General features: G+C 48.6%; 1 protein-coding gene across 3 annotated transcripts in view; it reads left to right on the top strand.

Annotated features, from left to right (window-relative positions):
• LOC310691363 (uncharacterized protein) overlaps positions 1–19,172 on the top strand; it is a 23,818-nt gene extending 4,646 nt beyond the window's left edge. Inside the window, exons 2-19 of one of the 3 annotated variants that reach the window (XM_083471139.1) lie at positions 131–189; positions 862–954; positions 1,914–2,041; positions 3,805–3,948; positions 4,829–4,903; positions 5,582–5,752; positions 7,301–7,397; positions 8,426–8,649; positions 9,158–9,311; positions 11,051–11,259; positions 13,634–13,751; positions 14,577–14,782; positions 14,891–15,008; positions 15,598–15,767; positions 16,443–16,540; positions 16,662–16,768; positions 18,196–18,261; positions 19,024–19,172. In XM_083471139.1, coding sequence (XP_083327265.1) covers positions 131–189; positions 862–954; positions 1,914–2,041; positions 3,805–3,948; positions 4,829–4,903; positions 5,582–5,752; positions 7,301–7,397; positions 8,426–8,649; positions 9,158–9,311; positions 11,051–11,259; positions 13,634–13,751; positions 14,577–14,782; positions 14,891–15,008; positions 15,598–15,767; positions 16,443–16,540; positions 16,662–16,768; positions 18,196–18,261; positions 19,024–19,112 — 2,326 coding nt within the window. In that variant the 3' untranslated portion in view covers positions 19,113–19,172. Of the gene's footprint in view, positions 1–130; positions 190–861; positions 955–1,913; positions 2,042–2,537; positions 2,629–2,910; positions 3,175–3,804; positions 3,949–4,828; positions 4,904–5,581; positions 5,753–7,300; positions 7,398–8,425; positions 8,650–9,157; positions 9,312–11,050; positions 11,260–13,633; positions 13,752–14,576; positions 14,783–14,890; positions 15,009–15,597; positions 15,768–16,442; positions 16,541–16,661; positions 16,769–18,195; positions 18,262–19,023 lie in introns of those variants that run through there. The other 2 variants (XM_083471140.1, XM_083471141.1) reach the window with 2 other exon arrangements.
• Positions 19,173–20,795: the final 1,623 nt, after the last annotated feature.

Genomic DNA, 20,795 nt, shown 5'->3' with positions numbered 1-20,795 from the left:
CAGTTGCTGATTTTGCACCCTTCCCTACTCAAATGGGGCTGTGGTGTGTGATGCTCTCATAACCTCTGTCCTGTGTCTTAAAGTAAAAGCCAAACTGATTCAATTTCTGTCTCTTGGTTTCCTTATTTAGGTTAGCCCTGCTTTGTATGTTTCTGTCCCAAGCGGTGGAGTCGATACCCTTCCCCCCAGGTGAGCATCAGGTCTTTCTGCCAATGCGCTTGAGAGTAAAACTAAGAGGGAGGGTGTGGGTGGGTTGGCAAATGTTCTTCATTCTCACCATCTCCTTTGTGTGGTGCAAATATCGGCTTTAATATTAAAGTGTTTCTCAAACTTGGGTCCCCAGCTATGGTCGGACTACAAATCCCATCACCCCTAGCTAGCAGAACCAGTGGTTAGGGATAATGGGACTTGTAGTCCAACAGCAGCTGGGGACCCAAGTTTGAGAAACATGGGCTGTATTTTGGGAAAAAGCTACTTTGGGCATCTCCCCAACATGTCTGCTCAGAGTTTCTTGAACAGCACAGCTCCCTAATGCAACAATTAGCAGTGGAATTCAGTACCCTTCGATACTGTTCTGTCAACCCGTATGCACTTGGATCTGCTGGTCTGTGACTGGATTCCTATGTGTATAGCCCTGGCGGTAGTGTCTAAAGAAGAGATGAGAGACCTGCGGCTTTGTTGAAGTGGTCTGTGGAGGGGGGAGGGATCAGGATCCAGCCTACTGACCAGATCCAGAACCCCACTCCTAAAGTGGATGTGAGGGAGGAGTGTGTTTGCCTGCTTGTTGGAGCAGAAGGGCAGCTGGGATATATAGTGTCTGCGGGCCTTTCCTTGATAGAGAAACATTTTCTTTCCCGGAAGGTGCCGCGCGGACAGAATGTCGGGGCCGTTATTTCTGGATATGGATGGACAAGGCTGCCTTGGGCCAGAATTTGTGGCATTACAGCGTCTTCAGTAAGTGCGGAGCGTTTCCCTTGAAAGGGAGAAGTGCTAAGAAAGCCGTCTCTTGATATTGTGCCTTTGGGTCCTTTGGACTACAACTCCCATCAGCCTGAGCCAGCATGCCTGCTGGGAATTGTAGTCCAAAAACATCTGGAGTGAATATCGGGGAAGGCTGTGGTCAAAGGTTCACTCCTGATCCCAGGCACACGAAGGCTGGCTGTGATTTCCCTGTGGTAGGAAAGGAGTTCTCTGCACATGCTCAGAGGCACTCTTTACTTTCCCCCCAAGCTAACTAGTGGCTGAAACTGAACCCTGGAAATCACAAGTACGTAAGTGGTATCTTGGGGTACCAGAGTAACTTCTGCCATATGGAATCAGCCCCTCCCCCAGTGGATTGCCAAGAGACTGAATCGGCTGGTTAGCGGCATAAGAGAAGGAAATTCTGCCAGTGCAAATTTTCTTGCTGAAAACAGTGTCAACTGGGGCTGGGGAACCTCAGGCTCAGGGAATTGGATGTGGCCCATTGGGCATCCCTGCCTGGCCCTTGGGACTCTCCGCTCTGTTGTACCCTCCTTGAGTGTTTATTGCCTGGTGCTGAATTCTGACAATGCTTCTTGCCTTCCTGGATGGAGCATAGGGAAGTGTGTGTGTGTGTGTGTGTGTGTGTGTGTGTGTGTGTGTAGAAATTCACCTACCATTCAGAGCTAAAATGTGCATACTTTACTCCACCCACCCATACCTCTGGCCCTGCCCACCACTCGCATGTGGCCCTTGGAAGGCAGCCCTGAGGCTTCCCTCAGACTCAAAAAGTTTACCCATCCCTGTTGGGTTCCTGAAACAGGGTACTCTGTTCATGCATCCCTGCTGAGGCATGACGCAGGAAGGTCTATTGGGAGGGTGTTTGTGTGTGGTGTGTGTGTGTCCTGATTTTTTTTACCCGATAGAATTAACCTCCTTCCTCTTCTCCGTAGATGAGCAGAGACAGCGCATCCCCGTGACGGGGCATGTTGCCTCTCAGTGTGGCTTCACCAGTGGCACCGACTTGTATGGCAACCCTGAGATAAGAGTTTCCTTCCTGGCCTGTTCGGTCCGCAATTCGGTAAGCAGGCGGTTCACTTTCGTGCTAATGGTGTCTTTGTAAACTTGTTTAAAAAGCAAACTGGCATGCTTGAATCGTGCAACAACTGGGGCATAACTAATGGTGCAGGATACATAATGCACTTTATTTTTATTTTTTAAATCTTACTCTGCTGCTTTCCAGGCAGGTAGTCTCAAATTCAGTCTGGCCCTGCCTGGATGGCAGGCAGGAAAACTCTGTTACAGGATCGGCTATGCTGCTAAACCCTTCGGAAGGGGCAGGGGTCATGTTGTAGGACCTACAATGCGATCATGGCAAAATAGGAGAGGGAACAGAGGGAGCTGCCTTATTCCAAGTCAAACCATTGGTCCATCTAACACAGTGTTGTCGACACTGACTGACAGCAGGAAATGGGCAGGACTTGGGTTTCATCCTATTGCCATCATCTCTCTTTCTGCAGCCTGATAAGTACCGGTACTTTGCTGGGTGCGGCTAAAGTTAACCCTGGTCCAGTGTTGCTGGTGTCAAATGCCAGCAGGCAGGAGAGAATCTGTGCACCTCTGAACCTGCCATGTGATTTGTCCCCCTTTCCCATCTGTTAAGCCAAGGTGAGGCCCAGGGTCCAAATGCGGCTCTCTAATCCTCTTTAGGGATGCGGGTGGTGCTGTGGGTTAAACCACAGCGCCTAGGACTTGCCCATCAGAAGGTTGGCGGTTCGAATCCCTGTGATGGGGTGAGCTCCTGTTGCTCAGTCCCTGCTCCTGCCAACCTAACAGTTCGAAAGCACGTCAAAATGCAAGTAGTTCAATAGGTACCGCTCCAGCAGGAAGGTAAGTGGCGTTTCCGTGCGCTGCTCTGGTTCGCCAGAAGCAGCTTAGTCATGCTGGCCACATGACCCGGAAGCTGTACGCCGGCTCCCTCAGCCAGTAAAGTGAGATGAGCGCCGCAACCCCAGAGTCGGCCACGACTGGACCTAATGGTCAGGGGTCCCTTTACCCTTTACCTTTAATCCTCATTATCTGCCCCAGAGCACCACCACAGATCAGCCATTTTTAAGGAGCATTCTCGCCTGGCTGAAATGTGCTTAAACTTTGTAATGTTTCTTCCTGGATGGAGGAGCCAGAGTGTGGGTCTTTGTGACCTGCTGTAGAAAGGTGAAATTTACATTTGTAACCAGGGCTTTTTTCAGGTGGAACTCACCGGAACTCAGTTTTGGCACTTCTCAGGTAGGCGCCATTGCCATTCTAAGAGAAAGAGGTGTTCATGGTGAGTTTTGGCACCTCTTTCTCTAGAAAAATAGCACTGTTTGTAACACAGAAACTTAATAACAAAACCAAAACCAAAACAAAACATTGCAGTGCCCACAATGGTGATTTTGTCGTTCATGCGGAGATAAAAAGTTCAAGAGTGTTAGGCCACATTCACACCGTAGAAGCTGAGCACTATAATACCGCTTTAAATAGTCGTGATTTCACCCACAGGATTCTTAGAGTTGTAGTTCCCTTCACAGAACTACCATTCCCAGAGTTTCCTGTGAAGAGGTTCTGACTGTTAAACCGCTTTGGGAATTGTAGTACTTTGAGGGGATGAGGGGTCCCCTAAAAACTCTCAGCACCCTTAACAAACTACAGCTCCCAGAATTATTTGGGGGAAATCGTGGCCATTTAAAATGGTATCAGCGTGCTTTGAATGTTATGGTATGGATGCAGCCTAGGGCAGGCAATTGCTACTGAGGGGACGAACTTGAAAAGTGGGGAAGAAAATGAGATTTCCTTTCTGTCCAGTTTGACCAGGAGTTCAGCCTCCAGCTCCAGGTGGAGGTAACCAGTCCAGAGAACTTGACGGCCACTTACGACGTCTTTATGAACTGCCCCCTTGGTGCCCCATGGAGCCCCCGCGAGATCGTCTGTGAGGAAAACTACATGGAGGTGAGTGGAGGTGGAAGGAAGACTGATTTTGAGTGGCAAACTATTGAGCTGGCTCCCTTGCTCCTATCTATTTTTATTGATAGTTTTAAGTATTGCAAGGACAAAGCTCTTGCATAAGGTAATTAGAAATGCAGTATATTGCATTTCAATAAACAATCATTTAAAGCAGCAGCTTAAGCGCAGCGCACAGACTTGCAACATACCACTGTGAGCTTCCTGCTGCCATTTTAAGAAAAAGCATTTCAAAAAAGGTTCCCCCCTCCCAAGACCCTTTTGAAAGCCCGTAGCGAAGTAACAGTGTGCAAATCACTTGAGAGGAAGTTCATGCTCCTTAGTCTGTATAGCCCTTGTACAACTCAGAGAATGAAACTGGATAGCTTGGCTGGTTAGTGTGGTGCTAATAATGCCAAGGTTGCAGGTTTCATCCCCTTATGGGGCAACTGCATGTTCCTGCACTGCGGGGGGGCTGGACAAGCTGATTCTCGGCCCCCTTCCAACTCTACAATTCTATGAAAACTGGAATTGGTTGGCTCTTCTATCATTGGTTCTGGATTCTCCTATTCTTGGCCTCCCTGCTTTCTGCCCTACTGGTTCCAAATGGGCACCAGCAACCACTGAAAATGGGGCCACCACCGAGAAGGCCCCATCTCCTGCCTGCACAGCTGCTTGATCTTGCAGTTGAGCTTATGAGCAGGGTGGAGCTATTCATAAAAGTGCCGGCGGGGGATGTGTTAGCGAAGGCAGTCTTTCAGATCTAGAGAAGAATGGTGCTGCAAAACCTCTCCCAGATCTGACCATCTCTGTCATGGCTCTTGGGAACTGCACCTTGAGAGTTCTGTACTGGATGCTCTTATGGACTAACACAGGGCTGTGGTTGCAGGTCTCCGTCCGACGGGCAGTCCCAGGAATAGCTAGCGAGGCTCTGAATGAAGACTGGATTGCAGTGTGGCCTGTGGTAAGGATTTTGAGGGACAAAGGGAGTAGCGGAAAATATTCTTGATAAGGGGGAAGCAGAAGAAGGCTGGATGGATCTCTTCAGGGAAGTAAATAATGAGCTAGTGTTGTCCAGAGCCAGCCCTACCATTAGACCACATGAGGTAGCTGCTCTTTCAGGCAGCAGATGCCAAGAGACAGAGAATATTTGCAAGGTATTGGAGGACAGAGCTGTGGGTGTGTGCCAGGCTGTTGGCCATGCGCCCTCTAAGCCAGCTAATGCCCTCTGGGGCAGTGAATGGCTCTGCCCTTTCCCCAGCCCAGCCGAACAGTCAACCTGGTCAGCTTCTGTGGGGAGGGCACTATCTTGTTTTCTGACTTAGGCACCAAAATGTCCTCCATTGGCCCTCTCAAATTGGGTATGGGGGGGACCCTTGAGATGTTGGACTACAAGTCCCATCATCCCTCACCATCGGCCAAGCTAGCTGAACCTCATGGGAGTTGTGGCTGGCATCTGTCTGTCTCGAGAGACAATGGAGTGCGCTTCCGGGGGTGAAGGCCGACTGCTGTATTAGCAACACCAAAGTGACCTTTCTGAGGTACCTGCCCCAGCCCAGAGGCCCTGTGTGTCATTGGGAAGGCAAGTGGGTTGATTCCAGTCGCTGTTTAAACTCTCCCCACGTGGGTTTGCCTTTTGTAGGCCCAAGGGGCTGTGAACCAGGTGTGGCAGGTGGCGTTCCACTATCAGAACGGCTCCCTGCAGAACATGATGGCCACCGAAGCACATGCCTTGGGCTACGGTGTCAACACCACGGCTACCCGCGTCCTTTTCCGCACTCCCTACGGAACCCAGCAGACTGAAGTATCCCTGGTAAGGAGAAAGAGAGAGAATGTGGAGTTTTGAACTGACAGGGTTAAAACTCCGTGGTGTCCTGTATCTGGGAAGAGCTTGACTGCAGGGAAGTGCATCAGAGTCTTTGTCTGTGAGAGTTGCTTTCACTTCTGACTGAGTGAGACTGAGAGACGCAGCACAGCTCAGAGGCTGCGTGTGTGCTTTTGGAGCACGGGAAAGATGCCGGAAAGCTCCGATGGAATGTGACTGATTTATGGCTTGTAAATAAACGCTTCTAGAGATAAGAAACGGAATGTCTCTGGACTTGATTTATCCCTCATCTCACACGGACGCAGGACTGCTGCTACTCTGCTCCCTGCCAGGTCAGCCTCAAGCCCCAAAGCAGAGGTGCACAGGGGAAGCGCTGACTGGACACAGGATTAATTTCCCCAAAGAGAAAACATCTGTGTCTGTGGAAGGATTAATGGCTACCAAGCATACTGCCTAACTATGGTGTGGTGCTCAGTGTCTGGTGCCGGAAGGGAGATTGCTTTCCTTCGTGAAAAGAACCAGACTAGCTCAGATATCCTTGCCCTCTGGGTCACTGCGATTCACGTTCCTAGTTAAATAATTTTCCACTTAACTTGCATCAGCAGTGCACTCGCAAAAGAGCGCAGCAAGTTCTCTAAAGCACTTTGTTCCCCCCCCCCCACAAAACGAAACAAGAACATCCATTTAAAGAAGATTGGAAACGTTTATTGAAGATATGGGAAATAACTGTATGCAGCTGAAAATGCTGGCAGCATTAAGATAAATTCAACAGTTTTTGATGGATGCTATAATGGAATCCTCCACATGCAGCTGCTGGGTGACCTTGGGCCAGTCACACTTCTCTGAAGTCTCTCAGCCCCACTCACCTCACAGAGTGTTTGTTGTGGGGGAGGAAGGGAAAGAAGAATGTTAGCCGCTTTGAAACTCCTTCGGGTAGTGATAAAGCGGGTTATCAAATCCAAACTCTTCTTCTTCTTCTTCTAAATACTGAATGGTACCGTTTTTGTAAAAGATGCAGGGACTTTATGTTGCGTAAAATGAAACATGGAAAGAGAAGGGAAGTCATTGATATCTTAAGGATGTAAAATGAGTATTTTAAATTCTAAAACAGAAAAATTTAATAAAAATTATATATTTAAAGCATTTTGGGGTTTTTAAGTGAGTCCATACAATTATCAGATCTGGGGTGTGGAGCCTGTGGCCATCCAAACATTGCTGGACTACAACTCCACTCATCCCTGGCTATTGGCCGTGCTTGCTGGGGCTGATGGGAGTTGTGGTTCAGTCGTGTCCAGAGGGCTGCAGGTTCCCCAGCCATGCGGCCGGTTAAGAACTCAGCATCTGGAGGGCTAAGGGTTGTTTTATACCATTTTTAATGTTGGGTTTTAATGCTGTAGCCCGCCCTGGGGCTGGGGAATGAGGAAGATAATAATGACAAATGAAGTCCTTCCCTAATGGTGTTGCTGCCTGCCTGGCCTGCTACGTTTCAGTGCTGGAGCTTTAACCTTACATCCTTACTATCAATTTCCTCTGCAGGTCGAGGGCCTGGAAGTGGAGGTGGCACGGGCCACAGTCTTCTACAAGCAGGCCTGGATGATCCTCATGGTAGACACCGCTCTTGCCTGTCCCATCAGTGAGTCTCTCTGCTTTTGCATTGCCTTCGACATTTAACACTGGGACTTAGTCAGGGGCCGGATCTGGCCCTCCAGGCCTTCCTACCTGGCCCTTGGGGGACTCTTTGCAGGTCATGCCCCTCTCACCAGCTGCCTCGTGTGTTTTTTCCAGGATGGGAAGTATCCTTGAGCAGTGATGCCTCTTGTTTGTCTGCTACTATGGAGATATATATGTACCTGTAAACCTCTTTTGTGTGTATATATGTGTGTGTGTGTGGGTGGGTGGCAAAAAACACAGTTATACCTGCTCCTCCTCCTAGTCCTGTCTCTGGCTCCCCCCCCCCATGTGGCCCCCCGGAAGGCAATATATAAGGGAATGCGGCCCTTGCCCAGCTCTGTTTTAATGGATTAAAGATGACGGCACTCTTTTTCAATAGACTTGTCCCTATTCTTAATGTCTGGCATCGATTCCAGGGCATTTACCTCTGCTTTACATGCTGCTGAAGATTCTCATTTTGCTGTGACTATGTGCTCTGTCTGCAGTGGCATCAAAATCTGGGTGCAATGGATACGGGGACAGTGAAATCTATTTGGATGTTAGAGCCGAAGCCTGTTGGCTGAGCTGTGTGAGCAAATTCCCCACAGGATCAAAGGCAAACTCGCTCTGCACAGCAAATGACTGAAGAAAGCAGGCTTAGACAGTGTTTCCTGAACTCAGGTCTCCAGCTGTTTTTGGACTACAACTCCCATCATCCCTAGCTAGCAGGACCAGTAGTCAGGGATGATGGGAATTGTAGTCCAAAAACAGCCGGAGACCTGCGTTTGGGAAACCCTGCTTTAAAGCATCATGCAGGGCTCTTTGGAAGCCCTGTGGGGTGCTTTGAAGTCCCAATTTCGGGGGACTTCAAAGCATCTAATCAACTGACCCCATTGTGACACCAGGTGATTGCGAGGTCCCTCCCACCTTTCAAATTTGGCTCACATCTTTGGCGAACCCTTCATGATGTGATGCAGTGCCAATAACAAAGGGAATCTCTGTCTCTTGCAGATCTCCCAATTTTCACCACCACCACCTTAAGGTGGGGGACCCCGCGGATCTTGCCATCCCTGGTGAGATTCCCTCATCTGTATAGAGATGAAGCTGTCGAGATGGGCTTGGATGGGCGTGTGATTGACGCAGCCACCATCCTGACAAATGGATACAGCTTCCTGGCGGACACCAAATTCTTCAGCATCACAGTGCCCATTGGGGCCCCAGGAGGTCTCATGGAGGTCAGTATCTGCTGTTTTGGAAAGGGCTATAGCTCAGTGTTAGAGCATCTGAAGGTCACAGGTTCAATCCCTGGCATCTCCCCTTTTGCAGAAGAAATAACCTTTTGAGAAATTGGAGAATTTTGTTATTATTTTTGGCACAGCCGTAGCTAATATTCTTCCAACGAAGGCAATCTGGCTGCCCTCCAAGGAAGACTTCTTTTTGCTCTTAGGCCATTCCTTAAACTTTCTCTCACCGTTAAAATGTTTATCCTAATGTCTGGCAGCAATCTGTCCCTGCAGCATTTTGCAAGTCTATCTGCAGATGGTGAGTGTGGAGGTTAATAGACTCTGGGGTGGGGGGATTAATGCTAGGCTTGCTTTTAAAGGGTTGCTTCTTATACAGAGCTGGTACCAGACTCCATCTAGTTTAATATTGTTCCCACTGACTGGCAGCAGCAGCAGCATCTTCTCTAGCGTTTCAAGCAGGAATCATTTTTAACATCCCCCCTCCACTTTTTGCTTCCAGAGTGACGTGATTGACAACCACTATGGCACCACCTACAGCATAAAGCTGCTGTTGGACCGCAGGTGGCAGGGAGACGAGAGTGACCGGACACGCCACCGCAGCTTCAAGGCCATCCGCACACCGTTTGCTCCTCATGCACCTGTGCTGACTGACAGTAAGCTGAGGCCTTGTTCTTCCTTCCTCTCGGAGCTTGAAATACGCCCCTGTCTAGGCAAGAGAAATCGCGTTCACATCTGAAATCCTGGTTGCGTCCTAGCAAGCTGAACGTTGCCTTAGCCATCCGTCTCACCCTTCTTTGCTCCCTGATCCTTTGCTTGTCCACCTTTTAGTGTGTCTTTTAAAAAAGCACCACATAAAATGAATGCACCCATCCATATTCAATGCAGTTTTAGAGGTTCCCTCCGGATGTCCTTCTTACTGTGCATTCGTGATGATCCGCACTCATGACAGCACCGGGGTGGTTATACTCGAGCCCATGTTGTTCGCACCTGCAAAAGCCTGAGGGCAGACATGATGTTTATATGCCATGCTATGAAGCCCTGTGGGGTTGTAGTCAGTGTTAGCCCTACTCAGAGTAGGCCCGTTGAAATGAATGGCTGTGGCTCAAATAGGTCCATTAATTCCAGTGGGGCAACAAACACTAGCTTAGGTGGATACAACCCTATTGGTGGGGTAGGAGAGCTGAAAATAATGCCAGTATATTTCACAAATAGCACACCACCTGACGTATATTTTGATCTAGGAGGCTTAGTTTGGTCAGAATCGAGTAGTATGCATTTCCAGAGGTAACACTAAATACTTCTGGTAAATGAGCCCCCATAGCTGCTAGAGGGCTGTGAAAAGTTGCATACCGGGCTTTTTAGACTCTTGTACCCCTGTACAGTGGTACCTCTGGTTACAAACTTAATTCGTTCTGGAGGTCTGTTCTTAACCTGAGGTACCACTTTAGCTAATGGGGCCTCCCATTGCCACTGCACGATTTCTGTTCTCATCCTGAGGTAAAGTTCTTAACCTGAGGTACTACTTCTGGGTTAGCGGAGTCTGTAACCTGAGGTGTTTGTAACCTGAGGTACCACTGTACTATCTGAAACCAAAGGGGCACATTGGTTGCCAGATGCTTTTCTCTTTCTTTCTTTCTTTCTTTCTTTCTTTCTTTCTTTCTTTCTTTCTTTCTTTCTTTCTTTTACAGCTCTCCTCCCCCACAATATGTACACAGGGGGGAACAGTGAACATTGTGGTACAAAGAATGGGCCTTGGCAAGGTTTCTAGAATATTCCCAGCCACCATGGCGCCCATCCTGACTTCAGCTCCTATTGACTCTGAGGACTGGCCATGCTGATGGGAGTAAAGTACATCTGAAGGAACCATGTGGGCTACCGTTGGTCATAAGCCCTTGCAAACTTTCCTTCTCTTGGGGGAAGTGGAGCTGTGGGGGACAATTTTTCCCAATGTTAGAAACTGAGATATGAAAGCTAGGAGCTAAGTGGCACCTTAAAGCTAGGTTATAGGTGCAACAATGGAATGTCAGGCACACTTTTTTTATAACAAGAATACAATGCTGAAAATGAATGAACTGCAGATAAATATTGTGTTCATTTTTCACATGGTCTAGTCCTTCCCCTGCCCACTCCCCTAATATTCTTAAGGAGGTCTCTTCTCCAGTTTTCAGAAAGTAGCTGGAAGTGGGGAGGCAGGAAAAGCTCCCCCTTTCCTTCCACTCTGCAGTTTTAATCTGAAATCTTGGGCGCAGCACTGCGCCTAGAGCTCAGAAACTGCTCGCACTAATGAGATTCCCTGTCACAAAATGCGCCGGACAATGGGAGTTTCGAATGCTGCTTTTGTCTCCGCCTCAACTGACGCCATCTACTACCCAATGCACCTTCTCTCTTCCAGACACAGTCGCTGAGAGAGGTTACTTTGACATCAGCCTAGGCAACTTCCTCCCAGACTTGGAGCTGGTCACCATCACGGTTGGCGGCAAGGCCTTAACGCCCGCAGAGCTCAAAGGGCATGGTTTCGGCCTGGGCGAAGCCCTCAACCCCAACAACACGAGGGTCTTCATCCTGCAGGTCCCTTTCACTGACCCCCTGGTGGAGCAGGAGGTAGGGGCCTAACTTGCCGTCAGCTTTGAAGGATTGTTTCTGTTGCACAGGCAGCCAGGGTGTGTGTGTGTGTGTGTGTGCAGAGTATAGTTTTTAGAGGCCATGATAAGAGACTAGTCCTCATTGCTGCAAAGTAGATCTTGAGTTGGGAAATTACAGTCTTCTGAAAGAGAAAGACTAGAATGTGTGTGTGTTTGCTGAGCTTTTGAGGCAAGGTGTAGCAGTTCTTCCACTCAGGGAAGGTAGTCAAGGACCTGTTTGCATTTACTCTGGGCTCTTGTCCTTTAGCATTCTCCTTCTGAGCAATCTTGATGAAGGTAAACTTTGCCTTGGTACAGCAGCTTCGTTTCTACTACGCCCACCTGTCCTCTATCCAGGAAAGCAGAATTTAAGTACGGGATATTCCAGCTAGACAAAAGCGCTTGGGGTATAAGGCCTGTGAAGGATGTGGCATGGATTGCTGAGGGCCACGTTCGGCCCCTGGGGACCTGAGGTTCCCACCCCTTTTCTAGAATAGCTTACATTTCTTCTCCATCACACAAACAAACAAGAGACCTTCCCAATTGTAATTTGGCTATCCATAACCATAGTAGAGGGACGCGGGTGGCGCTGTGGGTAAAACCTCAGCGCCTAGGACTTGCCGATCGCATGGTTGGTGGTTCGAATCCCCGTGGCGGGGTGAGCTCCCATCGTTTGGTCCCAGCTCCTGCCCACCTAGCAGTTCAAAAGCACCCTTAAGTGCAAGTAGATAAATAGGTACCGCTTTATAGCGGGAAGGTAAACGGCGTTCCGTGTGCTGCACTGGCTCGCCAGCTGCAGCTTCGTCACACTGGCCACGTGACCCGGAAGTGTCTTTGGACGGCGCCGGCTCCTGGCCTCTTGAGCGAGATGAGCACGCAACCCTAGAGTCGGACACGACTGGCCCGTACGGGCAGGGGTACCTTTAACCATAGTAGGTAAAACACTAGTTTTAACAAGAAGTTAAACCAACTATTTTATTTACAAGTCTGCTTATGGGCCAAAGACTGGTTTAAACAAACATGTATTTGCCTGGTAGCAGAAGACATGGGGAAAGGCCTTAAGTCAGTAGCAGAGTAACTGTTTTGCATGCAGAAGGTTCCTGGTTTGAATCCTGGCAACTCCAGGTAGGGCCCTCCCTGAAACCCTCGAGAGCTACTGCCAGTCAGTGTAGACAGTATTGAGCTGGGTGGAACCACGGTGTGACTCGGTACAAGGCGACTTCCTACAACTGAACTAGCAAAGCCTCTCATGGCAAGGAGTTGCAGAGCCTGAGAATAGCCACTGAGAGGGTCCTCTCTTGGTAAAGGTAAAGGTACCCCTGACCATTAGGTCAAGTCGTGGCCGACTCTGGGGTTGTGGCGCTCATCTCGCTTTATTGGCCGGGGGAGCCGGCGTACAGCTTCTGGGTCATGTGGCCAGCATGACTAAGCCACTTCTGGTGAGCCAGAGCAGCGCACGGAAGCACCGTTTACTTTCCTGCCGGAGCAGTACCTATTGATCTACTTGCACTTTGACGTGCTTTCGAACTGCTAGGTTGGCAGGAGCAGGGACCGAGCAACGGGAGCTCACCCCGTCGTGGGGATTCAAACCACCGACCTTCTGATCGGCAAGTCCTAGGCTCTGTGGTTTAACCCACAGCGCCACCTGCATCCCATCCTCTTGAGTTCTTGCCAAATGAGCCTCAGATGTTGGTGGGAGAGGCAATATTATTATTTATTTAAAAGATGGCCTTCTCCCAAGCAGCTTAAACCCAGGCAGGCTCCTATGGGAGAACACAGTCTTCTGAATAACCTGTTCTCAAATTGTGTTTGTAGAGCTCACAACCCATACTGTACTCTGAATCGTGCCTGGGAACTAGCCAGTAATCGGTGAGGCTACTGTAGCAAGCAAGTCACATACAGTCGTACCTCGGCTCCCGAACGCCTTGGGCGTCAAACATTCTGCCTCCCAAACAATTGAAAACTGGAAGTAATTTTTCCGGTTTTTGAACGTTCCTTCGGAAACTGAACGTCTGACAGGGCTTCCGATTGGCTGCAAGAACTTCCTCCAGCCAATCGGAGGCTGTGCTTTGGAAGTCGAACGGACTTCCGGAATGGATTCTGTTCGACTTCCGAGGTACGACTGTGCTCCCTATAAAACCAGTCCTGGTTAATATTTTGGCTGCACCACCTGAAGTTTCAGAATGCCCTTCAAAGGTGGCCCCATGTAGAGTGCATCACAGTTAAAAAAAAAATAGTGTCATGCTGATAACAAGCTGGATGGAGAGAATGATGGGAGATTCGAATTTGTAACCTTAGGGGTGGAGGGGCTTCCAGCTTTCTTTGTGCTGTGAACGGGCCCTTCTCTTCTCCAGTACCTGTATGACAACATCAGAAGATACACCCTGCGGCTAGAATACACCTTCAACCTGAACCCAAAGGGCAAGCCTTTCACCTACCCTGGGGTAATTGAATGTGACGTCCCTGATGTTGGTGAGTCTGCTTGAGCAGAGGGAGGAGCTTTGAAGTATCTGTCTTTCAAAGCAATTTAAAATATATACATGGGAAGGAATGCAGTGTTGCTCAGTCAATCCAGTACGATTGCCTATCAAGTGTAAATTACATCTGTACAGATATTCTCAGAAATAAGCAATAGTTTGGAAATATTTGAGCTGTGTACGCACCATATGTCTGAAGCACATTTCAAGCATGTGGTTTCCTCCCAAAAAGTCTTTGGAACTGTAGCTCACCCTCTCCGAGAGCTACATTTCCCAGCACCCTTAATGAACTACAGTTCCCAGGATTCTATCAGGGAGCCTTTAAATGTATAGTGACAGCCTTGTTCCCTCATATGAAACCTTTTTGCTTTTAAGTTTGTGCTTATCATCTGTATGTTTTAAGCCCTTGAATTAAGAATAGGGGCCTCTGGCCTCCTCACCTTGCAGAACTGCTCTTAAGTTATTTCATGCAGGTGTGCCCAAAAAATGCACAATGTAATTGCAAGCATTATAATAGATTAGGGATATCCAACATGGTGCTCTCTAGATTTTGGACACTCCTTGGCCAGCATCAACAATGGTCAGGAACCACAGGAGCTGTCGTTGACAGCGTCTTGAGGGTGTCCACGTTGCCTATCGCTGAAAGAGACCACAAAGATTCCTAATGAAATGTATTCAATTAAGTCTGGAATCTCTGTGGAGAAAATGGTCCCTCTCGCAAGTAAATCTCAGTCGTCCCAAAACTGTGTTTTGTAACATCTTCTGTATATGTAGCAAGATATATTTGGTGATGCCCTCTTCCTCACCTACCATTCTTCAGTTCTTCCAACCTTCGAAGGCTTCTGTGAGACGGGGAGGATTGGACTGGTAATGTCCCGTGGAAACTTGGATCGCTACTGGGTCCCGTACGTGGGGAATTTGCAGCTGACAAATGAATTGGCCACATTGCAGAACTACACTGTGCAGGATGACGGCAGCTACTACTACCTCTCAGTCCCCTTTTTGGCACCTGGCTTGGTGTATGAGGTAGGCCTGAGTTGGGAGAAGGCTCCTGCCACCACTTTTGGCCTTGAGTTGACGCAGGAGCCGACCCGATAGGATATGTGTGACGTGAGTTTGTGTGTGTCGCCGCAGGATATCTCCCTCCAAGGACTAACTGCCCGGCTCGACTTCACCCTGAGGGACAACAAGACGTCGGCGGTACTAGTAGCGTTCCCCGTTGGCTGTATTTTCCCCACCGGAAAACTGCTTGGTAAGGAATTTGGCATGCCGGTTCCATTTTGTGTAGAGTAAGACTTGTTTGGCAACCTGTTTCAACCCAAGGCCCACATTCCCTGATGGAAGCGGGGTGGGCTTGTAGCAGGCAGGGCCAGGGGCAAAAGTGGAGAGATTTCTTGTAGAAAGTGATGAACAATAATTTTGGAGATGGACCTTAGCTTGGTAGAGTATCTGCTCTGTCTGCAGCCCCTTATAATCTGCCCCTCATAATGTTCCATCAAAAAGCTCAACAACTTTGGCTGACCCCTCTCTAACAAAAATTTACCATGCTTGGTAAAATGGTCCCCTGTGTGAGGCCAGTCCTCATACCACCTTCCCAAAGCCAGATGTAAAGGAGGTGTTGGGCTTTGGGAAGCAGGCATAAGGCTCTGGCAGGGTCCTAGAGCCCTTCTTCCTCCATCCCAAAGCTGGGCAAGTGCTAACCAGGCTTTGGGAAGGAGACAGGAGGACTCTAGGACCCTGTCTGAGGCGTGAGGGTCAGTGTTGACAATGCTAAGTCAGATGGACCCAATGGTCTGATTCAGTAAAAGGCAGCTCGCTGCGTTTTCTCTTTCTTCCTGCAGTGTGTCTTCCCAATGGAACCATAATGGCCACGGTCCTCGGCCTGGACACGAAGCCAGATTTGGACCCCAGGAAAACCCACCTACGGGACAAGAATTGTGGGCCAGTGGCTGCTGATGAGTCCAAGGCCCTCTTCTCTTTCCCAGTGGCTTCTTGTGGCACCACAAGGAGGGTAGGTAGCTCCTAGGGCAGGGAGCACCCGTACCACCAGCTCCTGACAGAACTCTACAGCTTTGGACAAATGCTGGAGACACACTTCTTTACCTGGGCCAGATACACTTGAGACACATGTTTTCAATTCCTGTCACTGTAATCCATGTAAATTGCTTTTAATTGTAAATTTGTAACCTGCCCTGGGACCCACTAGTGGAGGGCGAGTAACAAATTTAGTAGCAAAATAGTATTTAGGAATAATACTATTTAGTAGTAATAGTATTAACAGTATTATTAACCACCGCCACCAATGTTAAGGCAGCTCCTCTAGCACCTTCCTTGGGGCCGCTAAAGACCAATAATGGCGGCAGAAGCAAAGGAGCCACAGGCCAAGGAAAACACATACCATTGGCTCCCATTTGGCCTGGGAGGACTCTTGTCATTCTTTGTTTTATTGAGTGGTTTTAGTGTAAATCGCCTTGGCTGGCAGAAAGGTAGCTTATGAGTTCAACAACAACAGTAATAAAATTACCTACAGTCAAGAGACCAGGGTGTAAAGGGGTGCGTCTTCAGATGGAAACAACATAATGAAGGGGCCAGACACACCTCTGTAAGAGAGACAAATCTGCAACTCGGGGTTCCCCAACTATGGAGCCCCTCCCCCCTTGCACTGAATTTCTTCTCTGCCCTTCAGTTTGACGGTAACTACTTGGTGTACGAGAACGAAGTGACCTTCAGGAGAGAGTTGATTCCGGAAGCAAGTCCAGTTATAACCAGGGACTCCCAGTACAGGTGAGGCGGCTCTGTGGTTAAAATGTTCCAGAAGAGATGATGTCTTTTTCTTCTTCTTCTGGTGGTGCTGGAATGGACCACATGGCTTGTGTAAGAGTACAGGTCTGGCTTTTCTCTCCAGGCTGACCCTGCGCTGCCGTTACCCCCTCAACGAGGTGCTCCGGGTGTGGGCCCGCCAACTGCAGGGGGGGCAGGTGACACCTCAACCCTACGCTCTTGAAGCCAAAGGTAAGCCGGTCACTCACACTGTTGGCATGTCCTTCCTGGATCAGGCAGGCATTCTACCTATCCGGGAGAAGTGTTTCTCCCTTGTAATGCAAGAATCTCGGTGGCATCCCAGCGAATGCAAATTCGTGGAGGGATGTGGCTGTACGTTTGCCACAATGGCTGTGTTTGGTCTCCACTGTCAGAGTGACTCAAAAACTCTGAAAACCTGTTGCTGGGAATTGCAGTTGGGGAGAATGTTCCTGTGCTTTGGGGGCTTCCTGTGGACATCTTGGGTGGCCTCTGAGAACAGGATGCTTGGTATATGGTATGATGAACTCACAGTACAGTGGTACCTCGGGTTACATACGCTTCAGGTTACAGACTCCGCTAACCCAGAAATAGTGCTTCAGGTTAAGAACTTTGCTTCAGGATAAGAACAGAAATCATGCTCCGGCGGTGCGGCGGCAGCAGGAGGCCCCATTAGCTAAAGTGGTGCTTCAAGTTAAGAACAGTTTCAGGTTAAGTATGGACCTCCGGAACGAATTAAGTACTTAACCCGAGGTACCACTGTATTATAATACTGTGGTTATGATATAATAGACAGAAGGGTGCGGTAGAAGAGGAGAAGCAACAACTCTGTGGAAAACAGAGTGGGAAGTCGAGAAAAAGAAAAGTCAAAATTGTTTTGATTGTACATGTTAAAAATGTTGAAACTTAATAAAATGTAATTGAAAAAGAGAACAAGATATTTGACCTGATGATGCCTTTGGTCAACTCCTAAGGGCTGAGGTACCTTTGTGCACCCCCAAATAATATTTGAGAGGGCCGGGCCTCCCTAAAATGGATGGAGATTGCCATTCAAATGGTGATTGTGTGCTGTATCTTGTGGTTATGTGGGGTGGGGCTTACCTGCCCTCCATATTTTATTCGACTTGGCACCCCTGGACTTGAAAAGGGCTGTTTTTACTTCCCAGAGATACAGGAAAACCTTTCTACCTCCCCACTTCTTGAAAACATGGCTTCTGCTCAAATAATGGTCCCATTTCTAAGGACCCCAAGGTGTTATGCTAGAACAGGGGTCAGCAAACTTTTTCAGCAGGTGGCCGGTCCACTGTCCCTCAGACCTTGTGGGGGGCCGGACTATATTTGGGGGGTGGGATGAACAAATTCCTATGCCCCACAAATAACCCAGAGATGCATTTTAAGCAAAAGAACACATTCTACTCATGTAAAATCATTCTCATTCCTGGACCGTCTGCGGGCCGGATTTAGAAGGTGATTGGGCTGGATCCAGCCCCTGGGCCTTAGTTTGCCTACCTATGTGCTAGAATGTAATGTGGACTTAACACACATCATCTGTGGTGGTGGGTGTAGGAACAACTCCATTGTTTTCCTCTTGTGTAATTGTTTGATTGCTTCCTAACAACTGGGGTGTGCCTGTCTTTCAGCATATCAGCGGAAGAGGTCTGCAGATCACCATGCTGTATCCCAGATAGCAGGCCGCTCTTCATCAGGTAAGGCCTCGACCATCATCTCAACCTGTGGAATGCCACTTTGACAGGAATAAGTATCTGGTCTTCACTGGCCCAGATATCACAGCAGGGACTGTGTTGCGGGAGAGGGAGGTTGGTAACTTTGGGTAGATACCAAGGATCCAGACCATGTGGAGAGAAGAAGGTGGGATGGGGAGGGGGGTTGGCATCTTCAGGCAGATACCAAGCGTCCCAGCTGGCAGCTAGAGCGCTCTGCTGCAGGTGACACGCATTTGTCCCATGGGCTGCTGAAATTTTGAACCAGCCTTGTCTGCAGGTACTTGACTTAAAATCAGGGCATGCTGAAAATCTTCTTCTTCAAAAACAGATTAAAAACACACTCCAAAAACCTCGCCACTGTTGTCACCCCCAAACGTAAAGTAAATGCTAATAATACAACCTGGAATTGGTAACGTATAAACTCTGGAGAGCTTGTGTTTCATGATAGTTCATTGGGGAGGGAATAGAACTCAGTGGTGTAGAGAAACACACTTTGCATGCGCAGTGGTCCCAAGCAGGTTCCGTCTCTGGTCTCTGTCTCCATTTAAAGCTTTGAAGAGCAGGTGATGATTGCAGAGATCCTCTGCCCTAAGATGAGCAGCTGCTAGTCGGACCTGACAACACTAGGCTAGATGAACAGTCTGTCTTCCAGTATAATAAGACCACTTGCTATGTTCTTAGGGCAAAGCCTTTGCACCCCTGAGTCAGCTCAGTAGACACTAACTCCTTGTTCCTTTGTTGCAGGAGCAGCTGCAAAAGCCGTCTCCATAGCTCTGTTTGGGGTAGCTGCTGCAATCGGCATGATCCTCCCTGTTGGATTAATTGGTTGTTAAAAACAATATTCTGAAAATGTTAGGTGTCCAAAAAGAAAACAAATAAAAGGCTTCAAATGACTTATGAGTTGGAGTTTTTCAGTATAGCCTATAGGTCTCAACAAACCAAATCCCCGCATGTAGAAAATCAGCATGTCAGGGAAAATGCTCGGCTTAGAATCCTCCTTCCTGACTTACTAGTAGCCAGCTGTTACGGGTATGGATGTTTGTGTTGTTCTACAGTAATATACAAATTGATTTGGAAATCTGCACCACTTCCTTGGCACGTGCCTAATCATCTTTCAACATACCTCTCCAAAATCTCTCGCTTGAGGCTAAGTAGCCACAGGTGTGGATATACTCAATCTTAGCTGAAAGTGGTGTATGGCATCAAATACATATCCTAAACAAGCCCACATAAGGAACCCACAGAATTATTTACTAGCCTGCTGGAAGACTAGCAACATGGAAATGCAAGCCCCTAGCTTCATAGCATAGAATAGAATCATAGAATCATAGAATAGAATCATAGAATCATAGAGTTGGAAGAGACCACAAGGGCCATCGAGTCCAGCCCCCTGCCAAGCAGGAAACACCATCAGAGCACTCCTGACATATGGTTGTCAAGCCTCTGCTTAAAGACCTCCAAAGAAGGAGACTCCACCACACTCCTTGGCAGCAAATTCCACTGTCGAACAGCTCTTACTGTCAGGAAGTTCTTCCTAATGTTTAGGTGGAATCTTCTTTCTTGTAGTTTGGATCCATTGCTCCGTGTCCGCTTCTCTGGAGCAGCAGAAAACAACCTTTCTCCCTCCTCTATGTGACATCCTTTTATATATTTGAACATGGCTATCATATCACCCCTTAACCTCCTCTTCTCCAGGCTAAACATGCCCAGCTAAACATGCCCATCAAGCTAGTTAAAAAATATTGCCACCTACCATACATGGGCAGGTAGCTTGGGTGCCAGGCTAGTTGCAAATTGAAGGCAGGTGAGCAGATTGACTTGCCTGCCCTCCATATTGCCTTTGGGCAATGTTGTTGAATACAAAGCTGTTTCATGCTACTTCTGCTCTAGGGAGACGGTCACATAACCCAGGGACATTGAACTGATGGATTTGCTGGACTACAAATCCCATAATCTGTTGAGCCAGGTCTTTCTCCCATCCCTGCAGGCAAGAGGACGACACACCTGTCAGGTGAGTGGTCCTCCTGCCCACCTGTCAAAGTTGGCCCATGGGGAGAGGCAGAGATGCTGCCCTAAGCAGGATTGAACTGACATGTGGGATGTTCACTCCAGCCTCCTGCTGCTGTGTCTCTACTTGGTATTGCATTGGGTGTGACTTCACGAAAACAGGCCTTTGCGGGACAAATGGGGAGGCCTGCAAGGCCAGCCCCGTGGCCAGCAATGCCGGCTGAGCCTGAGGGGGAGCTGGGAGTCCAGCAACATGTGAAAGCAGCCACAGATTCCCTCTCCCTGGCACAGCCCCAGACTCCTACTGGCCTGCCCGTCAGCTCATCTTAGGCCCTGGCTGGGACACAGTGTCCTCAAACTCTCTGCAACACACTCTGAGCTGCCAAAAAAAAAGCTTTATGCTTACGGTGGCTTGATTTGGCCTGTTTGGGCTCTTACAAGAGGCCCATGGATGGTGTGGGGGGTTATGGCGTCCCCACCCCCTTCCCTCTCACACACCCATGGCCTTG

Source organism: Podarcis liolepis (genome assembly GCF_965112155.1).
Source record: "Podarcis liolepis genome assembly, chromosome: 13".
Lineage (NCBI taxonomy): Eukaryota > Metazoa > Chordata > Lepidosauria > Squamata > Lacertidae > Podarcis > Podarcis liolepis.
Note: the sequence above shows the minus strand (reverse complement) of the source record. Positions and strands in the feature narration are given on the sequence as shown.